At 40.1% G+C, this 26211-nt stretch overlaps 1 protein-coding gene across 1 annotated transcript in view; it reads right to left on the reverse strand.

The window, feature by feature from the left end:
* Positions 1 to 18207, reverse strand: part of GALNT12 (polypeptide N-acetylgalactosaminyltransferase 12) — a 47076-nt gene extending 28869 nt beyond the window's left edge. Inside the window, exons 1-4 of the mRNA XM_005517459.3 lie at positions 17828 to 18207; positions 4647 to 4816; positions 3743 to 3932; positions 245 to 430 (exon numbers count right to left, since the gene is read on the reverse strand). Coding sequence (XP_005517516.2) covers positions 245 to 430; positions 3743 to 3932; positions 4647 to 4816; positions 17828 to 18207 — 926 coding nt within the window. The remainder of the gene's footprint in view (positions 1 to 244; positions 431 to 3742; positions 3933 to 4646; positions 4817 to 17827) is intronic.
* Positions 18208 to 26211: the final 8004 nt, after the last annotated feature.

The raw sequence follows: 26211 nt of genomic DNA on the forward strand, positions 1-26211 counted from the left end.
AGACTACTTTGCAATAGTTTTTCCATATGGAAGATGAAACAGGAATTCCAGCTTTTAAAGCGCTATTTTTTCCGAGGGCATGGTAAACAGGAGCTATTTTGGAAAAAATGGGGAACTAAACAAATTACAAAATACATAGTAATACTTAGTAATATGCTCATTTCCCAAATATCTTTCAGCACCTGGCATTTTCAAATGAAATCAGAAACACATTCACAGTTTCATAGGATGCGTAAAAATTAACCTGATCACGTCGGTCTTGGACTTCCTCCGTTTTTGTTCTCTTTCAGGAGTACTATGCCAAGTGAAGACCAGCCGCCAGTCAAATCCACCAATCTGTGGCTCACCAGCATTTCCCAAGTACTCAAATGTATTCCAGTCAATAACATCAATAACAGGGCAGACAACAGCTGTTTCTTCTTCAGCAATCCTGGAATGTTTTTGAAACAAAAGGGTGACTAGAAACTTCTCTAAAAATGAAAAACTGGAACTAACAAAAACAAAGAATGCTAACAATACAAAACATGAAGTTTTGCTCCTTTTCAATTCATGCTGCAAGGACAAGGAAATGATGATACACTAAATACAAGAATTTCCCCCATTTTCCTACTGGAGATCATCAGGAGGGTGTACGAGGATGGACTCTATTGGCAAGCATCAACCTTCCTGGATGGTGGAAGCAAGGTATGCCAGATGGCTTAGGAAAACACATTCAGCATCTGGCTTGGCTGCCATAGCCAGTGCTACTTTATCAACAAAGAAAGTCCATTTTCATTTGTACAGGTAGCTGTTTTAGAGAGCAGTTTGATTGCATAGTTTTGCAATGATGAATAATAAACCAATAAACCTAGACTCTTGGCCCTTGAAGTCATGGCTGTTCTTGTAACTGTGATCATCTGCAAATGTTGTACTGAGTACTGTAATAGTACTCAAAAAGAAGCCCTGCATTTAGAAAAAAACCCAAACCTGCAACATGGGAATTAGATCTCCAACAATGAAACATAACTGAAGGAGGCTTCCAGAAACCCTGGCAACACAGGGGATGAAAGGAGAAACAAGATAGCAGTGCAGAATGACATTCCTAACACCAAGGATGATCTAAAGATAGTCAAGATCTTTATCATACTAAGGATACATCTTGCAGGTCTACTTCTACAAGGAGATAAACCCCTTCCTCCCATTTCTCAATATCATGCAAGGTTTTCAGGATGCCTTTCCAAAAGGATTCGTCCTTACAGAGGCAGTGGGATTCTTAGCCTTCTCCTCACCTTCTAGAATGGCCTCCCTTAGCACTAGGAGCTACTTCAAGCACAAAAGCTCAAGCAGAGGTCTTTCTCCTAAACCACTGTTTAGCATCTTCCCTGTTCTAGTGTTAGACATCCCCTGATAGGTCAGTGAAATTAAGGAACTTGTTTGACTTAAAGATGAAGGTATGCACTTCAGCCCTGCATCTTGTACTTACATATTTCAGAGGTGAAGGAAAACTGAACACAATTTATTGACAAACAAGTGAGATGCAGTGCATCTGTCATTCAAAGGGAGCTCATTCCTCATGGGATTGTTAGGCCAAAAACCTCTAGGCTGACCAAGGGCTCATACTGTGAAATTAGAGTAGTTTGTGATTGTTAAATGCAGCAGATAGCAGCAATTCCAGAGTAGTATTGTCTGAGCTGAGAAAGACTGCCTTAAGTGTGAAACGGCCTCTTATTGCTGGAGGGAATATGTGAAACAGCTATTTTTTTCTTTATGATGTCCCATAGAGATCTTGTTTGGTAAAGCACACAAAAGGGCTTATATAAATATTGTTATCTCCTGTCTCACTTGCATAAAACTTTGTACAAATCCTCATTGAACAAAGCAATGAAAATTATAAACACACACACACAGAGGAAAAAAAGCAATAAAATGTAAAAATATTTTGCTCCTCCTATAACAAGAATAAAAAATAAGTAAAAAAGTAGGCAACTGGCATATGATTTCAATTATGAAAGCAATGAAGTAAGTGAAAAGCCATCACCTTTTCTATATGTTGTGAATTAATTAGACGGTACAATGCACAGGCAGCTTACAAATACAACTATGTTTGCACTGCAAAATGCTAACACTGCTGTATTGCTGCCATACGTTTGAGTCAGATATGCCGCAGAAAAAACCCTTAGAGATGTGTGTCTGCACCTGCAGCAAGAATGGCAGGAATTCCAAGGGAGGGCTAACTTTTTACAGGTGGCGATTATCGCGTTCAGAAAATTCCCAATCCTTCCTCAAGACTGCCATCTAGTGGTGCGCTAAAGAAGCGAAGAAATCTCAGCGCTGTCTCTCTCCCGCTATATATTTTCTTCAGGGGACAATTGTTAAACCCACGCTCATGATTTGATGTTTATCCCTTTTCCTTTCTTCACACTATCATAGTTAGCCCGCAGTTACCTGGAATACACTCGGTGTGAAATTTAGAAACAAGGTAAGTATGACAATTTCAAGAAAACAAAAAAAATGAAATAGTAATCAAGATCTAATTTCAAAGGGACATGAGGAATTTTAGAACACCAGTCCCACTAGGAATCAGGAAGATTCACACACACCAAGACACTATGTGCTTTTGGAAGTCTCTCTCCAGTTTGTTAAAGGCTGTTTTTTCTGGTCCTTTTCTGTAGTCTACAGCACCTGGTGGGAACCTTAACAGGATCCAAATCAAAACACTGGCTTTGAGGAAAGCTTTCTTTTTCTTTTAATTATGTTTTAAAGAGAGCTGGTTTTCTATATACAACACTTAGGAGGTCTGATTCACGGCCTGTATCTATCAGTACCTGCTAATGGCATCCAAAGGGGTAAAGACAAAAGAGCTTTTGTTAGCAAAAGGGGTAAAAGCAATAGGGCCTCCTGAAATGATGCAGGTGCTGTGGTGAGGTGGCTGAACCCATAGCAGGAAAGGTGCATGTATGGCTGCTGGCTACACATGGGTGAGGCTTTGAGAATATAACAAATATTCTCAGCTGTAACAGAAGGCTAGTATTCTGGTTTCTAGGCGTTTTTTGTTAGAGTTCTGGGAAGGTTCCCTGTTTTTTTTATTGTTTGTTTGCTTGCTTTTAATTAACTAAAGTTTTCTGAACAGCCTGGCGGATCTGCAGAATAGACAAGAGACTACACAGGCATAAAGTACAGTGTCCCAGGACAGATGGTTTCCAAGTAAGAGTCAGTGTTGACATAACATTAACTCTTCCGTATGCTACACCACGGTCCTTTATATCAGAGCCAGTCTGGAAAGGTGGATTTGCTCAGGACTAACATGGAGTTTATTGACTTGTATACCAATCTTCTTTCACAAACATTGCCTTGCAGGGCACATATCTTTCCAGACCTTCTGCTCATCCACCACCCAGGCTGACAGAAGTAGCCTCCTTTACCAAGTTTAGTTTCAAAGCTGGGGGCATGGACTTGTCCTCCTGAAACCCAAAACTTTCCATTGGCTGAAGAAAAAGAGCAGTTTGATCCCTCAGACCAAAAGAAAAAAAACAATAAACAAAAACAAACGAAAAAAAAAACCACCACCATGTTGTGATGTTTCACACTTCCATTCGCTTTGCAGAGCCAGGAGACAAACACCAAGCACTCGCAGTGCCTCAGGGACCAGAATGCAGTAACCTTTGGTGAACCATGAGTCATTCTTCCACTGCAGAAGTGGGCCAAACTGTCTCGCCCCTTCTTCTCCAATGGGAGAGAAAACCAGCCCAGAGCATAAGCTCACCTTGCCAGCAGTGGCTCCAGCCAGCCCTCATGGCATTCACAGTGGCAATCCAAGAACGTTAGGATGTCTCCTTTTGCCACAGACGCCCCCAGCAGCCGGGCTCGAACCAGTCCTTCTCTCTTATTTGCACGGATAAGACGCACCTTGCGCAGGCCAGCCACATAGTTTTCCAAAGTCTCCTTTAAATGTTCTGTAACAAACCAAAAAAAGAGGGAATAATATAGTCTGAAATTATTTATGTCATACTATAGGAAGCTCTCTCCTCACTAACATATTACTTATAGTAGGGCTCTAATGATTGTGGCATTTTGAACTCAGATTCTGCTATACGAGTTTAGAAAGCACATGAAAAAAGCACAGAACTTGGATGGACACAAAATTGAGCGCTTCACATTTACCTCTGTAATATATTCCCAGATTGATAAGTGCTTCTCAAAAGTTACTTAAGACTTTCTGTATTAAAGTTTTACTCTTAACACAATTAATGTGTGGTGGAAAATGCCAGCATTGCCTTTATGTCCTGTTGTTCACACAAGACCAAAGAACTAGGTCACTGTCATTATATGAGACACCAGGGGAGCATTGGTGCAATCGAAACTTGCTCAATTCAGGGAACCTGAAGTGCTCTGATCAGACTGTAGTCTATCTATACACAGAAGCACTCATGTTACAACACAGCAAATGTCCTTCCCCGTTCCAAACTTTGGTCCATAAGCCACATTTTTCACTGGCACACTACAAGAAAAACTATTTTTCAGTGAGAGGCCTTTGTGGTACAGCTTTCTGTTATGTGACCTGAACAGCATAACTTTTTCTCCTATGAATTGTCTGACCAAAAAAGCCCATCAACATAATTTCTTGATCATATTGACAAATCAATATGATTTAGACTTATTCTTCCTACCTTTGTCACTGTAATCATCTACAAGGATGATTTCTTCCAAAAGTATATCTGGAGATGTCTCAAGAACACTGTGAACAGTTCGCAGAAGTGTTGACCAAGCCTCGTTATAAAAAGCTATCACAACAGAGGTTTTTGGCAGGCTATAATAATCATATTTCTTCTCTCTACATCTGTAAGGGGGAAATAACTTCAGTTACTCAGTTATTATGTAGTTATTATTATAGTTATTTAGTTACTAACTGCAAGAAAGAACACAGGATCTTAAAAGAACTGCATGTGTGTGTAAAATTGTATGAGAAAACATTAGGAAGTTGCTCTTACAGAGGTTCCATTCCCACTGAAGCATTATGAATAAAATTCTGCAAACTACCAAAAGGTCTAAAAAGAAAAATAATGGAAGGCACTGGGCTGGTGTAGCTGAAGTAGCTGTCTTTGCACAATTTCAAATAGAAGAATAAGCAATGGCCAAAATGTGCCTCAGATTAAAGGAAAAAAAATAAATGTAAAACCTGAGTGCAGTAAAAACAGTAACATGAACTAGTGATAACAGTTGCTTTGGAAAATAGAACAAGTGCTAGACAGTAAAAATACAACTGTTTGGGAGCAGCAATACATAAAGAGAAAAAAAAAATAAACCAAACAACCAGCAACAAAACTGAAATGTATGTACACTGAAGCAGAATTTGGAGAGACCACACAACTGGCAAAGTCTAATAGTGAAATCTATGAAAACCTAAAACAGATATAGAAATGCATGGGTTTGACTCTATGGAGAGCCAGAAAGTTTGCAAACCTTTGGATTAAGCTCCAGAATGTATTTCCTATAAATATATATATGAACTTCCCTAAATGAACATAAGGATGCCAAGAAACTTATAGCTGAGCCAAATGTATAAATTCTTAAAAGAATCCCCTGGTTTAGAAGAATTTTAACGATGGCATTTTCTACAGCTTCTCCTCTTTGCTTAGAGCATTCCACATTGGCAGTTTTTATTGCCTGGGGTCACCGAGGTTTGTCAGGGGCAGGAGGACAGACTTCAGTTTCTGCAGACTGCTAAATCACAACAGATACCAAAGCAGGTAGGACATCCCTCCTACCAAAACAGAACAGCAGCGAGTCCTCCAGAGCATATGGTATGGGGAGCTGAAAAGGGAAATTAAAACTGATCAGTAGAAAATGTGACAGGAAAATCCCTTAGGTCAATTTAGGGGCACAAAAATTCCCCAAAACACTAAGAAAATGACATTAAAAGCAAATTGCTTACATATAGCACATTGAGAATATTTTAACTATTTAAGGCTGTTTTGTCTGCAATAGAATAGGTTTCTTTGAAGATTAGGCAGTACCTATTAAGATCTGTTGTACAGCAAGAAAAAAAAGTCTGAATCTGATTATGCCTAAAATTAAAATTCTTAGGAGGAAAACAAAAGTCTGTAGAGTAGTTCTGTAACAAATACATGAAAATGAGGAAGCAGCAAGGACAAATGACACTCGGGCAAAGGAGGCACCCAAAGGCTGCTCCTCAAACATGAAAGGAACACCACACAACACCACCCATGCATACAGACACAGACACACACTGAGCTAGTGAAGTACAAAAAAGCCTGTCCCTCCCGGCTGTAACTTGTCTTGAGGGCCTTTCAGAGAGGGAACTGTCTCACACCAACACCTGGTGACAGAATTATTTAGCCAGACATTCGTGTGTTGACACATAAAAAATGAAAAGGAGTGATGAGTGACATTTTAATTAACTTTATTTTTAATGCTGAAAAACCCACTGTATGAATCCAGTTTTAGAAATACACATTTACTTTAGCCCACTGAAAAGCATTTCTCCTAAGTACTGCCAGGAAAAAAAATATCCATGTATACCAGTCACTTGTACCAGGTAATTTTGAGTTCATTTCTTGATGGAAATAGGATTTCTACATACTCATTTTGGAAAACTGAAGGAAAATATAAATAAATAATAAAAAACCACCAGGAAACTATTATTTGAAAAATATGTCAGGAGGATTCATGGAATAATAATGCTGTATTCCATTTAAAGAAAGGAAACCCAAAAGGTCTAAAGAAGCTTATAAGTCTAATTATAGATTAAAGACTTCAACGGATTTACCTGAAATTACATGCTGGGGATGGGAAACATAATTTGGCACAGAGCAAGGCAATCCCCACACTGTTTGTGATTCACTGTGCATTGCTGCCTCCTTCCTTGAGCACACCCCAAACTGCAGGAAAAGGAGAGCCTACTACAGGACATACCAGAGCACACGTTTCTTAGGTTTCCAAAGTCAAGAAAGATGCCAGCACTAAAAGATGGGTTTAATTTACCAGCTCTGTGGTGGAAGGCAGCACAGGAATGCAGAGAAGTGACCCACCATAGTAGCAGGGCAGGCTGCTAGCCAGCACGGCCACCCTGACCTGAGCACTACCCTGATACCCTTATTCAAAAATATTAAGAAAAAGCCACCACATTATTCAGCTTCTGTGCATATTTGCATGTTTTTCTTAGATATTATTTCCAATACATGTATTTATTGCTAAATTGCTAGAAGATCTCAACTGTTAGCAGTCTCAAATAATGTTGCTAAAGTGAAGCATGCTTTTCCTGATCTTTCTGTAATGAAAGAGTTTTGCTAAGCCTTAAAAATTAATCCCTTTCGGGAGATTACAAACCCAAAGCATTTACACCATGGAAAAATTGTAGCACAAGAAAATCTTTAAAAAAACTAATGAATCCCTGAAATGGAAATGCTTGCAAGTGTTGCTGAATAACAATTAAGTGGCATGCATATGGACACTAAACATTACCACTTCACAAGATATAAAAAATTCAAAAACCCCACTATGAGTATGAAACCTGATTTAAAGCCTAGTGGTCATAAGTCATCTTTTCTATTTCTCAACTCCTGTTTACCACAGAAGCGCCTTAGCAGCCCACCTTCTGCATTCACATTTGCAAACCTCAAGATGTACTTTTATTCTCCATGTGTCAGCCAAGTATCCCAGCTCCTACTTTCCAAGTGAATCATTTCACTCCTACTTTGGATTATTCAGAAAAACAAATGCATATCAATTATGGTATGTCATTAAAATGACAGCAGCTGGTGACAGCAGTCCCAAAATATGTTTTTGCAGATACTGGGAATGTATATTTATGCATACTATACTGCAACCTGCTTTCAGCTTCTGAGTAGGGTGCTCTTTAGTGCCACCCTCAAAACCCCTAACACCATCCTTTCCAATAAAGAGGATCATGTTAAGATAGGATTAATTGTATCTCACATTATTCATCCTAAAAACTAGCAGTCACCATTGAGAAAATCATCTTGGCTATGCAAGTCCAGAAAGACAGATCCTCACCCTCCTTAAGCTATTGATCCAGCACAGCCCAAGAGACCTCATTGGGTCCCCACCTTCCTCTTGGTTATAGAGATCTGACTATGGAACTTCTTCTATGAGTAAAGTTAAATGACTATAGGAATTTACCCATAGTCCCTACCACTGGCTGTGAGACATCACTTTGAATCTAGTCATCATAACTACCAAATGGTTGGTAAAAACATAACTCAGACATGAGGAAATTAGTTGCCTGTAAGCGTGGCATTTCCAAGCATGGAAAATAAATGCAGATGCATTTGAAGTCCAGCATTCTTTCACTATTCTCCTTATCTTAGTCAATCACAGGGAATTTACTGTTTTGTAAGAATTAAATGCATTTTAAAATAAACAATTACCTAAATTAAAAATGGCATGTTGTGTATGTTAAGAGGGTGCATTTTCTTCTGAGAATTACACATATCTCTACTCAACCTGATTTTGGTAACAGTTATCAGATACCAGGATCAGCCGCTGAGGAAAAACCTGTTGCCAACATATCCAAGAGGCTTTTCTAGAAGCAACAAAATAAATGCATATAGTTTTAAACAGGACTCAGATTTCAATGACAAACACTGGTATATAATGAATAATAACCACAACAGGTATGGCAATGCAAAGGAGTGACACCTGCTCAGTCTCTGCCCTCTGGTCACGCCTGCTCTCTGCAGATTCACTAGAAAATGCACAAGCCTTATGCACAGTAGAGTGACACTCAGAGAAAACAGGGCCAGGACTGCCCCAACCATCTTCCAAGGAGCAGATGGGGACACTACAATGCTCCAGCATCTCCTGCTTCTGCATCGTCCTTCATTTCCCTCGGGCACTTTCTGCCACACTTCGTGGGTGTTCCAGAGACCCTCCTACTTGATCACTGTGGCATAAGACAGGCATAAAACAAACAAAAGCTTCGTCTTTGGCATTTCTTATCAATTTACACTAAGATAACATCTATATTATAAAATTCTAAATGTGTTCATCCATAAATCTTTAAATCTCTAGATGGGAAGAAAGAGAAACTACTGCTGGTATGTACCTGAACACAAAACCACGTTCACTATGTACCGCCTTTCCTCTATGTTTCACTACAGCTTCTACTCAAACATCTAAGTCCACAAAATGCAAACTGAAGCCAAACATGTAAAAGTGCATCATCATACATTTAAATTCCTGTGGGTTTTTGGTTTTGCCTTTTTTACACCGAATTTTTAAGTCACAGTCTAACTGAGAGTAAGCAGCTGACAAGTTTAATAAATTAACATTGGAATCTACTACACTACGCAGTCTTCTTTTAGCAAGTTTTACAATAGGTTATTTATTAGAAACTAAGGAGACATCACTCAGGAAATGCCCAAACAAAATTAAATGGGTTGTTTTCAAGAACATTCGTGTCAATTAATGTAATCACTCAATTTATTTCTTTGTAAAGAGCTGTTTCTCTAAGAGATGTGTATCTATACACAGGGAGAGAGAGTATGAATGTGTGCACTCTGGGCACACTGCCATGAGTTAATTAGGAACGGTTGCTGACATGCTCTTATTTAAGACTTTAACCACAACTGTGAAAATGATACAGAAAGGGAAAATAATCTCCAAATTTTATCTTCTATATGCACAATTACTTATACTTTAAGAAAAAAAAAATATGAAATGTTCTCTGAGTTTTCAAAGATTTGTTAAGAATACAAACTGCTCATAAATTATTTAATGCTTCCAAAAGGTATACTATGTAAGTTTTGGTTTTGAAATTTCATTGTGAATGCCCTAGGCAAGTTCAGGATTGCACAGCTTCTCTCAAGAAGTGCAAAACAGCACATGTCACTGCTGAAGCTGATTTAACTTGATTTACGTGACTACAGTATGTGACATACGCCCCATCCCAGTGTCACCTGGAAAACACCACCAGGGTTCTGCTTCAGGCTGGCTTTCACATGGTGGACTAGGAAGCAGGTTGGCTGGGCTTTTTATCACGGGCTGTAGACATGCTGACTCACCACACAACCTCCTTTTCTCCTCCTAATTTGAGCAGCTAAGATGCAGACTTAAACTGCTCTTTCTGTAAGAGGTGTGCTAAAATGTGGCATTTTGTAGGCTCTAAGTAAATGAGGCTGATGGGAATGAATGGCAACATCCATGGGCATCTCAATCTAGTTTCACCACCTTCATTCCCACTCCACAAACTGCAGGGGTAGCAGTGTGGGCATTGAAATCTGCCAAGTGTGTTTATCCAAGAGAAAACACCTCTTTCTCTCACCTTCCCAAAGCCATGGCAGAGGACACAGCAGTAGTGGCATCTTCTACCCCCTTTTCTAATTTTTCCCAAGCTGCACCTTGGGGTTCTGCACACCCACCCACAAGCATCCCAAGCCCTGCAGCATGACACAGGAGGCAGCACTGGTTTCTAAGCCAGCCCACAGAGTTACCAAGGCCACGTCCCTTACTCCAGGCTGAATATATAGTTGAACATCCACTCCTCACCCCTCTCTGTGGGAGAGTAACCTACGGGTAGAATGTGGCACACGAGCCAAAAGCAACACCACCCAAGGCCTGGGATACAAAAGTGCAATATCCAGTGGAATTAAAGGAAATGATAAACATTATTCTTATCTCCTCCAAATACTACCCAACTCTTTGTGTCAAATTTATTTTCTCACATAAGACTACCTTGATCCAACTGTCAGTTCAGGAATTTTTTTTTTTTTAATTTTTTTAATATAAATAAAGGTTTATCTGGGCATGGAGAGTCTCCACCTGGTTTTACACACCTAAACAGGCCATATGTGTTCAACTATTGCGGAAAAAGGCATTTACAGTTTACAGAAGGTGTGTCTGGGTGTGATTAGCAAAGCAGATAGCAGCAAGGTATTGATAACTGCCAGAATGGCCAGATTATTTGGGGCAAGGCTGGAACACTTTAGCAGGTGAGTTCAGGATGCTGGCCTACACTTCCCCACTGTCCGTCCCATCCCATCCCAGCCCAGCAGGCCAGTGAAAAACTCCCTGAATTATATCTGCTGAAACAAACCATGTTAGAGAAAGTACCTCTGTACAGCCTACAACACTGTGATATGACCAAGTCTCTGGAAACACAGGCTGGCTTGATTGCAAAACAGTTTTCCAGATTATTTAATGCTCTATGGAATGATTCTCCCAAATACAAGAAGGTCTTGACAAGACAGACTGTCAAAAGCTGTCTTAAGATTTCAGATAATAATCAGCTGTGCTGCCTTGTATACAAACATTGTGAGAAGCAAGAAAGATGACAGCAAGTCTGAAACAGAAGAAAATATTTGTTAAGAAGTTGGGGGGGTGGGGAGGAGGTGGGCACAGAAAGCAAATCTGTTTAAGACAGATTAAAAATACATTAAGAAAAAATGTCTAGAAAGAGGAGCATTTACTAAATCTGTATTCTAAAATCTACAAATTCAGGAAATCCACAGAGCCTCCTAATTCCAAATTGTTAGAGAAAGACTACAGAAGTTCCTAACTGACCCAGATTCTGGATGTGCAGATGAGAAGGAAATTCTGCATCTAACGATGGGGAAACATTTGATTTTTATTTTACTTTGCTGAGCTGAAACAGTGGTTACATTTTGCTCAAATGTTTTCAATTTTCTTCCAAGATAGTGAGATACACTTAACCTTTCCACAGAGACATACTATTTCCTGTACCTACATTCAAAAAACTTACTTTAGTGTGAGTAATTTGATTCAGGACAAGAAAAAGTATTTTACAAAGCAATAGCTGAAAGAAGCTATTGTATTCATCACTATAAATAAGGTGTGGATTCACATGATCCTGATAGAAAATTGTTTACAATAAAAGCTGCTTTTGAATTAAAAATTTTTTGCCTACTATCAATCACAGATCTGGGAACTTTTTCAATTTAAAAATTAAATCAGCTGAAACCAAGCAATAATCTAGATGTCAAAGGATGTTGAGGAAGTCTACCAGAAACTGGAAAGAAAAATGGTGAAAAATATTCATGTGAGCTCTTCTGGAAAGTATTTGCTGGGGGTTGTTAAAAGGCATAATGACAAAGAAAAGTGACACATTTTTACAGATGACAGGAAACAAAAATAGCAAAATATCCTAAATATCAAAACCATAGTGGAAGCATTGCTTCATTTTGTACTGCTATAAAATGCAAGCTTTTTTATTAACAAAAAAAAACAAAAAAAAAAACAAAAAAAAAACAACCATAGTGAAGAATTATTTTTACGCCACTTGCTGTATGAGGAAAGAATGAAATGTCCTAGAGAAGCATTGCTTTGAAGCTCTAAAGCCTCTTTACATATGAAGGAAATCCTGACAACACTAAAGCTATTATGATTAATATAGTTACTAGTAACCAATTATATATTTCTGAAATGCTCAGAAATCAAATGAAAAAAAAAAAAACTAACACCAAATAAGTGACCATAGTGTTACAAAACAACTGCACCAAACACACTCTTAAGTGTTTAAGGCAAAGTCTTTGCTTGTGAGAAGTAGTGTGCTGTGTCTCCTGATCAGATGCAAAGCATGGGAATAGCTGTGCCAGAGCCAGCTCTGGACATAAGGTGCACCACAAGGTGCATGTTTAGAGGGAAGGGATGTGCCAGAAAGGTTAAGCTGCTGCAGCTCACCTTTAGGTAAGAGATGAAAGACAAGCTCCTGGGTGAAGTCAGACAGTCACTGTGGGCTGAGGAGGGAAACAGCTGCTTTTCCCAGAACAGGATCAGGCTAAAACTCCTGGCGGGAGTAGCTGTGATGTTTGGAGTAGAAAAGGAACCAAACCCAAAGTATATCAAGGCTTATTCTGGGAACTTGATAGCAAGGTACTATCAGACAAACATCCTGGTATAATTCAGTATTTACAACCCAGAAAACAAAACAAACCATAGAAGAAAGGGAGATGCTGAGGGAATCAAATTCAAATATGGGAACAAACAGGAAAAACAGTTTTGAAAGACAGAAAAATCTTAGCACAAGATTGTTATGCTAAAGTCAAGCATAACATTCCCTCAAAATAAATAGTATTATAGGCATAAATGATGGTGACAGAGGAATTTGAGCATTTGTGTATATCTAGCGATTTGTACAAAGACACTTAAAGATATATGCACAGGTACTTACACATACACATAAAATCACACATATACAAAGAAGTTTATTTAAAGAATCTATCCAAAACAGAGAAGATTACCTAGAATTAAAGAACAAATGCCTAAAAACTTTTTTTTTTTTTTAATAACTAAAAAATACTATGCAGACTGCGCTCAATATTTTGGGGGCTTTTGTGGCTACTTAGGAAAGACAGGGAAGAATTAAAAATCCATATCCCTGTGATCACAAGTAAAACAAGCTCCAAGGGCTGAATCGGGCTTTTACCATGAAAGACAACATGAAACACTGGGTCAGCACAAAAGTGCCTGATTTGCTCCTTTTGGACCAAGAGGCAGCCAAAAGGCAACTTGTGTGCTTTTACAGGAACTATCCCAAAAATGAGCAAGGCATCCCTACTGTAAGACAGAAAGGGAAAAAAAAAAAATTAAGAAAAAAAAAAGGTAGAATGTCTAAAATCTAGAACAATGTTTGAAATAGCCCTTAACCTAAAAGAACCCAGGTAGAAAAACTGGAAATGTATTTCTTGCACATTGTAATAAGCTGTAAAAGGCTAAGAGAATGTATTAGTTGTCGGCCTAGCCCTACAGTCCTGTAAAACAAGCACACTGTGAGAAGCCCCACGGGACACAACACAGATGTGTAGCAGACCTGCTGTTGCAGGGGGAGGAAGGCAGAGCAGCAGCAGCAGCCAAACCCATGGCCCCAAGCTCATCACACCATACTTACAGGGCATCAGCCCTAACAGGGTGCTCAGTAAGTCAAAGTCTGACAGAGGAAACTTGCTGGGTTTAAACCACCTATAATTGCTTCTCCCTTTACGAGTACAAACTCAAGAAATGAAGGGTAGATGTTGGGAAGACAAGCTGGGCCATCCAGACAACCTTATTATCAGGGGAATAAAAAGAAAAAGAAATCACTGTGGCAGTGATGTAGCCTTGAAAGAGGTGTTCAAAAGTTGTTGAATCTCCATCCTTGGAAGTTTTGAGGTTGGACTAGACACCCCAAAGTTTCCTTCCAAACTCCATCCTTCTCTCACCCCATGGCTTATTTCACTTCTAACCTTGTACAAAGTGTATCATCATTTAGTAACTCACATTCTTATCCATAAGATTCTTCCAAATGGACATTTTTATAGACTGTTTATACATAATATTTGTTTATATGTATACTTTCAATAAAACAAAAAAAAATTCTGTGTGATGAAACACATTATCAGTTGCTGATATCAAGCTCAGACAGTTAAAGGAAGCAGAAACTGTCTAAAGGAAACAATAGTAGTTGCTGAGTTCTTTGGGCCTGTGTGTCTAGAAACAGGATCAGTCATCACAAAAACCAAGTTATGGTGGTGGGAACAAAAGGGAATAATGACTTTCTGAAATATTGGTAGGAGAAAGATCTAAATTTGAAACTTCCTGGATTCATAGTAAACTATCATCAATCAATACATTATCTGAGAGAGTAAACTCAGCCAAACTATTCTTCTCTTCCTGTACAGTATTACCAGACATAGATATTAGCAAATACCTGCCACACTTCTGTTCCCATGGCAGGTCCAGGATATACAACATGCAGCAGTAGGAAAAGAGTTTTGGCATCAGTTTCTGATACAGCAACACCTTGTGCCAACATTTCGAATATCACATTTAACAGCTTACTGGTTCAGATACCCTCTATCTTATTAGCAAAACCCTAGTTTTCATTGGATTCAAATGTTTTCACCAATTCACACACAGAGAGTGGGTTCATCGATTAGTGTGGCAGGACATAAACATCAAAAGGAGCAGTGGGGCATCCAGGTGATGGTAATGCTGTCTCTGTTTCCTTTTTATTCTCCCATTTTATTGGTATCTAAAAATTCCAGGTTGCCTCCACATACACAAGAATATGCTTAAACAGACCAAAAGCCCACAGTCCAGAACAGAGTCTCCAAGCACAGTATCTGTCATTACCTCCTGAATATTTGATTTAAATTTTTCTAGTGGACAGACTTCCTTATGCTTTACAGTAAAAGGATTTTTGGAACAGGGAAGTGGCAGAACTAGTTTTATCCACTCTCGTGCATCACCCATGTATTGAAGCAGCCCTGCAGGTGGTACACTGCCAGGAGGCCACCTTTCTTTCAGGCTGAAGACCTGTAAATTAGTCACTTCTTCATGTAAGCCAAACTGTAAATTGAACAGCATCCAATGCAGATTTCTGTGGGACTTTATCAGTAACTCTTCACACCTTAAAACAAAAAACAAAACCAACCAAACAGAAAAACTGAAACAAACCAACAAAAAACATCAAAAAACCCCAAAACAAGTGCTTCACAGCTTCTACTCAGTTATTTATAAATGCAAGGAGTTTCCACATTATTTCACAGTTAAGGAACTCATCAACAACACACTTCTTTATCCATATAATTACAACCTTCAAAGAACTCGGATATGTGATACACGTCACACTTGACAAAAACCTTGTTGACTTTCTCAATAGATCACACCCTCCCATCTGTTACTAATTCTTTCCCTTACCACAGTTTGTAGATAACATGCCTGGAAAAGATCCAAGCCTTGCCAGCACACACTTCTCTGGCTCTCTTCTGGGACTCCACTAAAAAAATGGTGTATTTGTTATATTCTGGTACCAAAGTTGTTTCACTGATTACATCTAAAATTTAGCTTTTGTATCATTTTGGTGGACTGCTGAAGCCTAGTTGCCATCTACCATTACAACTTATTTCCCATCACTGTAGCCTCACTCATCACCAAAATGTTCATATAAAGGTCATAAATAGTCAAGCATTATAGAAAGTAAAATAAAATAAAATCCCTAGACTTGAGATTTCAAACTGTAGAACCTCTAATCTTGGAACAAAGTACAATACATTTTCTACGGCTGTGGGCTTGGTGATACATTTTTCTTTTTTTTTTTTTTTTTTTACTTCAATCTCTTACATGGTCCTCCTTCTTGAGGGAAGGAGTTAATACTTCATTGCAAAACTGCCTTTGGGAAAGTTTTTTACATTTCCTGAGTGAGTTGGAGAGATACTCTGTGACATTTTTGCTATAATTTAGATTTAACTGTGCACAAAGGCATGAAACACCTGCCAACAGTACAATACAGCCCCAGCTTCAGAAGGCAATTATCTCTGCAATTATGTCACTGATGCTTCTGTGATTCTTTTGGTTTGGATATATTTTGTCATTTCAGCATCCATATATTCAAATCAAAAAGGGTCTGCTGTTGTAGCAAAATCTATTTAAATTATTTTCATTTCTAGAATAGTCACCCACACCCATCTATAACGTTCCCTATTCAACAACTGTGACCTTCCATTTATTCTAACATCCTGTCATAGAGAAATGGCAGAAGTCCAAAATAACTCATTGAAATGATTTAATTCTTCCCATGGAAATGAAACTAAAATGGTCCTTTTTGACCTATGGTCTACAGACTGCTTATAAAAGGGGAATAATAACTAAGTAAAACAAGCCTAGTGTCAGGCTTAAACTTATGATGAAAAGGCCTTGCATTTGCACTGCAACGTTTTTAAAGCCATCATAAGATTCATATTTTAGATTCAGCACTTACAATTAGAGCTGGTGAAACATTGGGCAGGACGCAGAGGGGTGAAGCGAACTCACGGGAGAGCCAGAGCCCTGCTTTTTCCACAGCTTTTTGCTACCACATCGTACAAACCTGTTGCAACGAAACAAACCAGCTGAAGCCAAGCTGAAGTGTAACAGAAGTGAGGGCTGTGAGGAGTCAGTAGCAGCCGTGGCTCCATCCCATCGCCTGTGATGGCTAGCATATCCCCTTAATCGGCTAGCCCTTCCTCTCACAAGCCGGCAGCTCACTCACAGGAGAGCCCAAGACGGTGCCACACTGACTATTTGCATAAGGGCAGAGTAGTCAGACCTCTTGTGCCACGCTGGCTTCACAGCCGCACTGAACTAGCCTGTAAGCTGGAGCCACCTCATCGAACACTATCTCACCCTTTGTTTACAATTGCCTATGCCATTATCTGCCACTGGTGTCATAACTGTAAACGTAACTTGTAAATGTAACTTGTCCCAGCAACTATGCATGCCAGAACAAGCACAGTCCCCCTTCAGAATACCATTACCCACCTCTGCGAGCACCATTTCTAGCTCGCTCCTGGTAAAACTGCCAATAAAACAATCTCCTTTAAACTGTGTCTCTTAAGACATTTGAATACAATGCACAGCTGAAGTCTGGGAAGCGTAACATTTGTAAAGCTGGGAGTGACTGAAAAAGTATGCTGCTGCCCATGGTGACTTACCCAGGGGACAGCAGCAGCAGGAGGGGACAGCACCCGGAGAAACACGGCAGAGCAGCGTAGCTTGAGGACTGAAAACACACTGACAGGGTTACGTGGGAAAACAACCTGCACACGCACCACCAACACGCGACTTTGTGCTGCCTTGTGTAGGTGCGGCAGCCTGGAAAAGTCACCAATCGATTTGACACTGAGAGCGAGCGCTGTGATCCGAGAGCGTTTGTGATGGGAAAGTTTCCAAAAGCCTCCACGCTCCTGAGCGAGAAGTACTCGAGACAGACACGACCACGCCGCGCTGGCCGCTGCCAGCAGACACTCCGGTTTGGCGGAGCGGCTCTACGAGCCGCAGCAGCGGCAGGCACGGCTCCTGTGCCCCGGCCCCACCTGCCCTCGGCGGTACTCACAGCGGGTGCCAGCGCTCGGGCAGGCGGCGGTGCAGCGAGATGCGGTCGCTCAGGTAGATGTTGATCTGGTGCCGGCGGATGCTCTCCTCCTGGCGGCGCTTCTCGGCCGGGCTCAGCTCCAGCCGCACCGCCCGGCCCAGCTCCCCCAGCGCCCCCGGGTCCAGGGCCGGCTTGGCGTACACCGGCCGCCGCAGCAGCTCGGGGTCGTGGGACGGCGGCTGCGGCGGGGCGCGGCGGGCGGCATGCCGGGGCGGCGGGCCGTGCCGCCACACGAGGAAGCCGAGGGCGGCCAGCAGCCCCAGGGCGAGCAGCGCCCCCCCGCCCCGGCAGCCTCGCCTCCGCTTGCCCCAGCACATCCCGCGGCCGAGGCGGCCGGCCATGCCGAGCGGGCGGCGGATGCCGTCTCACGGACAGGGGCGCGCCTCGGCCCCGGGCAGACTCGGCGAAGTTCTCACGGACCTGCCCACGCCGCGAAACCCGCCTGCCGCCAGCGCTGCCCCGCCAGGAAGCCCGCACGGCTCCTCCGCCGCCGGCTCCTCCCTCCTCCCCGCCCCGCCGCCGGCCAGCTCGGAGGGGCGCGGCGCGGAAGAGCCGGGCACGGGCGCTGCCGCGGGGCGGGGAGCGGTACCCCTGGGCCCGCTTGTCCCTCAGGAGTGCTGCCCGCCCCTGCCGCCCGCCAGCCGCCTCCCCGGGAACGATGTCCCTCGGTTTCCTGGTGGTCGGAAGGCTGCTTGGCCACCGAGGGTTCCAGCACCCCAGGGAAGACACATGGCTCCAGCCTACTCCGCGTTCTCCCTGGTGATATAACCGGTGGAGCTAGTAGTGGTCCTGACCCATCCCGGGGCAGGGAGGGAGTGGAGGCCATCCCGGTTCTGCCGGATCACACACAGCTGGAATTTGGGGAGGAGGAAGGAAGTCATGTTCCCCTCTTTGCTGTCACCCTTTGAGGGAAAGGTGATCTGGTCGCCCTGAAGCTTGAGGGACCTTCATAAGCACTGGTGGCTTCATGGCAGATATGCTATTTCCCCAGCAAGGGAAAGCTCTCCTGGCACTGAGCTGCCAGGGCAGCAGCAAGCTGCTTTGGCCGTTGGAAGTGACTGGGATAGCCCCAAGGCTTGCTGTCTGCAGACAGAAATTTTCAGAGCTGCAGGACAGCAAGGGAGGTTATTTCCCACAGACGGACTAGGAAGAGCTTAGGGGTCGAAGGAAACAAATTGATAGGAAACCAGGCTTCATCCATTCTGCTGCCTCTAGAATAGCATGCGCTTCAGATGTAGAGCAGAACACAGGCTAAGAAGCTACAGGCACTAACGACAAGCTTTTTTTGCTGAAAAAAGGAGTGTTCTTGATTGAAAACAGAAGTCAACCAATGTGGCCACATTGAGAGAAATTCAGAAGACTAGTGAAAATCCCAAATTTATTATACAGATAATGGACATGGCTTGACAGAATCATGGGGGGGAAAAAAGTGTAGCGTTAGTTAGAACTTTCAGATTTGCTTCATACTTAACAACATATCCATACTGCTTGTTTTACTTCAGCCCCTACTAGTATGAGGCCCCATCTGCCTAAATTTGTGATCTGGAGGCTCTGAGATTATGCCAGAGTTCCCGATTTTCCGTTTGAAATACTTTAACATATATGTAACATAAATGGATACAGTTTCTCTCTCACATACAGCAGGGAGCTGGAACTCTTTTTGAGGTGCCATTTGCTCCGCTCATTTTCCAAAGAGAGTGTTCACTGAAATTTCCTCTGCTGTTGGAGGCCTGTCAAGATCAACCCAGCAGAGGAGTTTGGTCATGCCCAGAGAGAAAACTTCAGCCCAGTACACAGCACTGGGCAGTGCTCACCAGCACTGCTGAGGAGTGAATGAAACAAAGGAAGGGGAAAAAACTTCATCACTGCCAGGGTCAGAGCATACAGCTATGAGCTCTTTCTGATTGTACATGACAATAAATATTGTATGTGACAACAAATGCAGACTCAGCTACTGTGGAGGCCATGCTCTGGACAGAAGGGTGCTGAAAACCAATGACTGATTCTGATTCTGGCAAGCTAGAAGTCAAGTCAAGCAAGAAATCAAGTAATTTAGGTGGATTTGGAATGGGTGAGCGTATAGATTATTTCTTATTCAGCTATACAGCTAGGTGTCACAGGTAATTATATAATATATATATAATAGATATATTATATATATTATATATATATTATATATTATATAGGAATAAAGCGTAGTTTCAGTACGCTTTGTAGACAACTACTAAATATCAGTATGTTGGACATGAGAATTTACATTGCATATAAAGGAAGCCGTGTCTGGCAAGAGTCGGGTGGCACCAGTTTTTGCATGCCCAATGTTTGATTAGTCTCCTTGCTTGCCATCTTTCTGAATAAAGGAAGCCTATTCCTGGAATGAATCAAAGGAGAGGAAATTCTCCAGGACTCCCAAAAGAAGTTACTTAGGAGATTGGGAAAAGGTAAAGAGCAAAATGTAGGACTAACAGTTAATTAAGAACAGAGAGAAAAAACCCTCTAAAACAAACACACAAACAAACAAAAAATCCCCAGAGTTCTGCTGCAGAGGTTCTTAAATATAAGAATCTGTATTTTATTTAAATATTTTAAGTATTATGAATATTATTTAAATATTTTAAGTATTATGAATATTATATATATATATGTATAACAATATGGATGAAGCACAAGAACGTGATCACATCTAAAACAAGTTCTGAAATAAAAAAAAAGGGTAACAGAGAACCAAATATAACAAAACTGCTGTCAGCAGTGATAATGCTCTTACAGCAAAGTAAAGGGTGAAGACTTTCTGTGATCACCATCACAGTAGGGACTGAAAATATTGCTAGTAAGCAGTAGCTCCCTAGGGATGATGTCCAAACACATAAACCAGAGGAAATTCATCAAGAGAAAGTATAGTAATGAGGTTAATGAAAAAATCAGAAGGAATCAATGATTTGCATTCATTAAGAAATTTGTACAAGATGTAAAGAATATGAAGGCAAAAACATGTTTTCACAAACCTTTTCAAACATTTTTGGGAGGTAAATGTGATGGGAAGACTGAACATTCTGAGCTGAAATAGTTAAGGTTTAAAGAATTCTCTCTGTTCATACAAGTAAGCCCCAGAGGAGAAAGAAAAAAATCTACAATTAATAAGGTAAATGAATGAGTTTAATGTTAGCCATAAAACTTGTAGCAAAATTTTCATGGAAGTTCTTTTAAGTTCTTGTTTCTTTCAGGTTGAATAACAATGGAAGTAAAAACAGTTTGTTATGATTTTTTTAGTAAGTTATAATTTCAGAGTTATGATGCTAAATATAAAAAGATAAGTAGAGTAACCAAACAAGTCATATAAAAACTCTAATTACTTATCTAGAAATATCTATTGTGCCCTTAGTTGTTCAAATTAAAACAGAAGATCAGTAGAATAATCAATACCTTTGAAAAGTTTATTTTTAAAAACAGAAAATTTTTTCTTCACCTCAAAAATTATCCAAAATATTAACTAAACTTTTCAAAAAGCACTAAGAGAAAAAGCCTAACCACAACAATATGTAATTGTCCATAAGAATTCACATTATAGTGAATGTAATAGCTGAAATTAAGGATGTATCTCTTGCTCTCTGAAATATGTTTGAAATGCAGGTAATATTTAGTTAATCTGAAATACAGGAGCTTATTGTAGGAATAGGTTTACATATAGGGAACACCTAAAGAGGTAAGATAACCTGAACTATTTGACACCTGTATAGTTATTAAAAGCTATTCTTATTTTTAGTGATGACATATACATTACAGAAAAAAACAGGGCTATTAAATTTTGCAAAGGATTTAATATTTACCTCATCCAAACTTTTCCTTTTTTCCTTTTGTGTGTAAAAAGCAAAAATCTTAAATGGAAATAGAGTGGGAAGACTGAATTTTCAATAAGTTAAACAGCTTCCTAAATTCACACTTCCAGAGTAAAAATAAAGTATCAAATAATTTGTTTCAGAATAAAATTCCTAGTTTTAGGAAAAGCCAATGCTTACATATTCTAAAGAAAAAAAAATCAGAATGACAGAAAACATGATGTATGAATACTTTGGACATAGATAGGAAATTTGCTGAAGGAGAGGAGGAATCATCCAAGCCATAAAACATCCCCATTGGAGATAGTATTGGACCTATGGGGTCATTGTTCACCATTGTTTTAACTCTGCATAAAATCGTGCTGCCCTGCGACACCCCCCCAGTTCTCACCTTGGCTGCTCTTTCTCTTCTTTGTTAGCACAAATATTTTTAAAATATTATTATTCAGCCTATTGTACTACCAGTGCCGAGGATTTCTTTTTTACAAAGGTGTTTGCATTGAGACAGCTGTACAGCATGAGCAAAGCATGAAATGAGCAGCACCCCACTTCACCAGTGCCAAAGAGTCCTCGGTGCTTCAGCAGGAACCCTGTTTTACAGGGTAGGCTTTGGGTCAAGAGGGAAGCTGGGTGTATAGTGCAGAGGCAGAGAGATTGAGGAACTGAGATGAGATGAAGACCCCTAAAAATAAACAGATTAAAAACACAGACTTGATGACTGAGAAACTGTCTCCTATTTCAGAGATGTTTTATCAGGCTGATGAATGGTGTGAAATTTTCCTAGTGACAGGTCAATAAAATGAGGCAGCATTCAGTGGATTACTTGGGCAAGACCTCAGCAGTTTGCAGAATAGTCTGTAGAACATGTATACGCACATGTACATGTGTACGTGTACACATATATAATGTACAGACACACAAAATGTCTTGCTCAAAAGGTCACATACAAGCCAGGACAGCTTAAAAACAGACAGAACGTGCATGTCAAAGGCATCCATCAGTATATTTGCTTGCTGTAGAGATATATTGATTGTGTATAATTTTTCTCTTAAGCTAAATTGCAAGCATGAACTGCAGGCAGTGGAAGATAAAGGCCAGGAAGCTTAGCTTCCTGTCATAAAGTATTGGAACAAAACTGCAGTTCTGCTCACAAAGCAGTATGATCTGACATGTTAAAGAAGGTATGTTATGCATGGAAACCTGACTGATTTTTCATACAGTCTCATGCAGACACAATGAATTAATATACCGAGCTGCAAATATTTTTTGAAAGTTTGTTGAAATTATGGCATATTCTGAAACCTATAAACAAAGTAAATTCCTCATAATGGTATAGCAGCTGGTGGTAGTAGAAAAAGTGAAGACCATGATTAAAATTCTAAACCAAGAAATTAAGCAGGTATTACGTTGTGAAATTAATCTTTGTCACCCTACACTGTAGCTACTAACTACCATTTGGTTTTTAGGAATTTTTTCAAGGTTGGTTCTGATTCTATGCCTGAAAGGACCACAGTTAATTTACATAAGTCAAATGATTCTGGGGAAGCATTTTCTCTTCTGTGATGGTATTTCTAATAAATGTGTCTTCCTTCCCATTAAGGCAGAGATAAGTGTCTTCACACAAAAGATGAACTAAAAAAATCAGTTTTCTTTTTCTCAGAAGTATGATTTTCTTGTGATTCACATCAATAAGATTTTACAGTAGAAAATAAGTCTTTTACCTCTTAAATTGCCATGAAAAAATGCCATCATACTTGGGGATTTGAGATGCTACCATTCTCAGACTTTGACAATACAGATCATAAGTGAGTTAGCTGTTTCTAGTTTTATGGATTTCTATGGAACATATTGCTTGACTACTTGCATTTTTACATTTCTGAGAGGCTTTTGATTATGATGGCAATTTTATAGTTTTCCATATTACATGATCCTGAATTATATATGAGGTAGAGTGTCATGGTATGTGTCCAAATGTATTACATCCAATTACTACTGTAAGAGCAACAGAATTTTTTGTCACATAACCTGGCCAATTTGTAGTTCTACATCATTGCACATTTGCCATATTATACTTACTTTACTACTTCCACAGGTACATTACATGCTGTAATGGTTTTCTAGGCTTTGTTTGCCAAATGATGAGTTCTGAGTCTTGAAGAACAATGACTCTTAGTCATTTATGTCTTTTATTTCTTATTATATGATGAGTAGCATCAATAAAGCTTATATCTCCTTGCTGGTGTTCCCGGTGTTTTGAGATCATTAGCAGTGGAGACTTAGGTTAGAAAATTTTCGCAGATGTTGACTTCACAAGTGTATTCCTGCCTTATCTGTTCTGCACTTTTATGTGGGACTCTTCTGTTCCTTGAACTTTTCTCATCTTCTTTATTTGAAAGTAAATTCTTCATTCAGTAGGGTTTTTTTCTGTAATTTAAAATTATTTTAACCTTGTAGCAATCTAACATTGACCTATACAAACTAGCACAGAACTGATGAGATTGAATATCTTGTCAAAAGCAATGCATTTTTCACTGATTGGACAAAGATGTAGTTTGGACAAACCTGAACAATCTGCACTTGAGCATCTTGGTTTTATTTTGTCCCATCTTATCTTCCAACATAAGTTTTCATTATTATCTTATCCTAATGAACTGTTTGAAAGGCTTAGGTTGTTCTTTCATTGGTGAAGAAATCAAGTCCTGTATTTTCCAGGGAGCTTGGTACTGCATCATCCAGGAGAATATTCCATAGCATCAAAAGAAATTTGATTATTTTTCCTTTCCTTGATTGTCAGTCAGTGACAGAAATCCCTGAGTTATCATACCTGTATAAATGCCTAGGATGCCAACTGAAGATGGTAATGACCATCAGACGACAGCAGCAGAACTCAGGACAAATAATTTTTCCTTTCATTTTTAAAACCCCATCAAATATTTCCTACATCTTATAAACTTATTAAAATAAGTGTTGCATCTTTTGCTGATAGGTTCCTAATAACATTCATGATATCTTTGTCTGGAATTTCAAACCATTAGTAGAAATTGATAGCATAATCATCAGCTACATAACATAAATTTGTAGGATCAACATGTTCAGTAGCTTATCTCAAAGATAAACTGGAGTGATCCTGTCACTAATTTGACTATATCTGAGCATGCACTTTGATATGGTAAGTATGACCCAGTTTTCTTCAATCATGAATAATGTATTGCATTAATCACTCTTGCCATTCCCTTATTCCAGGCTCTGAAATCTTACAAAAAGTGAATTGCACCATCCAGGGTTTATTGACAATGGCAAGATCCTCATACTGTTGTAACGTAAGGATGGCTGTAGGCTGTTTTGGCCGGACCAGAATTCTCCCTAGCCATGCATCTTCACTCTGATGATGGTCACTGTAAGCTTCTTTATGCTTAAAGAAATTATTTAACATAAATGTAGGCAACACATAATTAAATATTCTACACTAACACATGCTATCTGTAATGAAAGAAGTATCCCTGAAACTGTTCTATTATTTCTGTAATGATAAATATGCAAATTTTTTTTTTTTTCTATGAATGGTACTTTCCCAAAGGAAAAGTGTCCATAACTGCAGCCAAGACTGTTGTTTGCTGTAGACTTTCTCCAAGTGTAACTTGTTTGGCCCTTTGCCATGATGGTCTGGCAATCTGGATTTGCCTGTGTGTCAGAGCCCAAAAGCTGTATAACTTGGAAGATAAGGATGCCACTGCCTAAAACCAGGGGATTGTTACATTTTAGTGGCATTTGGTAGTTTTATTATTCTCAAACTTTTAAGTTTTCCTAGTCTTCTCTTCCCCAAACCCTCCTCCTGTAACAAGTGCCCGGTCCTGCCATGGAAGTCACTGATTTTTATAGAAAATTACCTGTCTGAATTTACAAAATTATATCCCTGAGTGACGAATTTCAAGATTTTTCTTTTATTTTTTGCCTTGCTTTAGATGTTGTAAACCAGTTTAGCCTAGAAAAGATTTCAGGATTTTCTGGTGGGGTTGAAACTGAAGACACACAAGAAATTCACATTTTATGTAGAAAGATTTTAAACTGAAAGACTAATCAGCACTCTCAGGAGATGGGAAATGGGTGTTTGAAGCCGAAAAGACTGAACTTCGAATCCTGTATCTCACTGAAGGGAGAGACCGCTTTGGAGCTAAAGGAGACACAAAGTAGGATGGTGCAAGTAAAGGCTGAAGTATCACGTAAACGGAGTGGGGCTGACAGAGGGACAGCGCCAGGCTGTAGGAAGTCGTGTTGTGAAGAAAGAAAAAGGGATTGTTGTGTCAGGTGAGAAGAAATAAGCCCCATAGCGAAGGCCTGCTGCCATGACCCCGGCAGAAAGACACGTAACGCGGACACATTTAATTGTGTGGCGCTCAGTAACGGCGGGGAAAACGGCCGCATCCCGGAGGGCAGAAATCGCTGGCCAAGGGGACAGGAGCCGTGAGGACACAGGAGCTGGCTGGGCGAGGCGGGGCGGGGCGGCGCCGC

The sequence above is a fragment of the Pseudopodoces humilis genome, chromosome 1 (genome assembly GCF_049639895.1).
Source record: "Pseudopodoces humilis isolate 2021_Gansu_Grassland_sample_001 chromosome 1, ASM4963989v1, whole genome shotgun sequence".
Lineage (NCBI taxonomy): Eukaryota > Metazoa > Chordata > Aves > Passeriformes > Paridae > Pseudopodoces > Pseudopodoces humilis.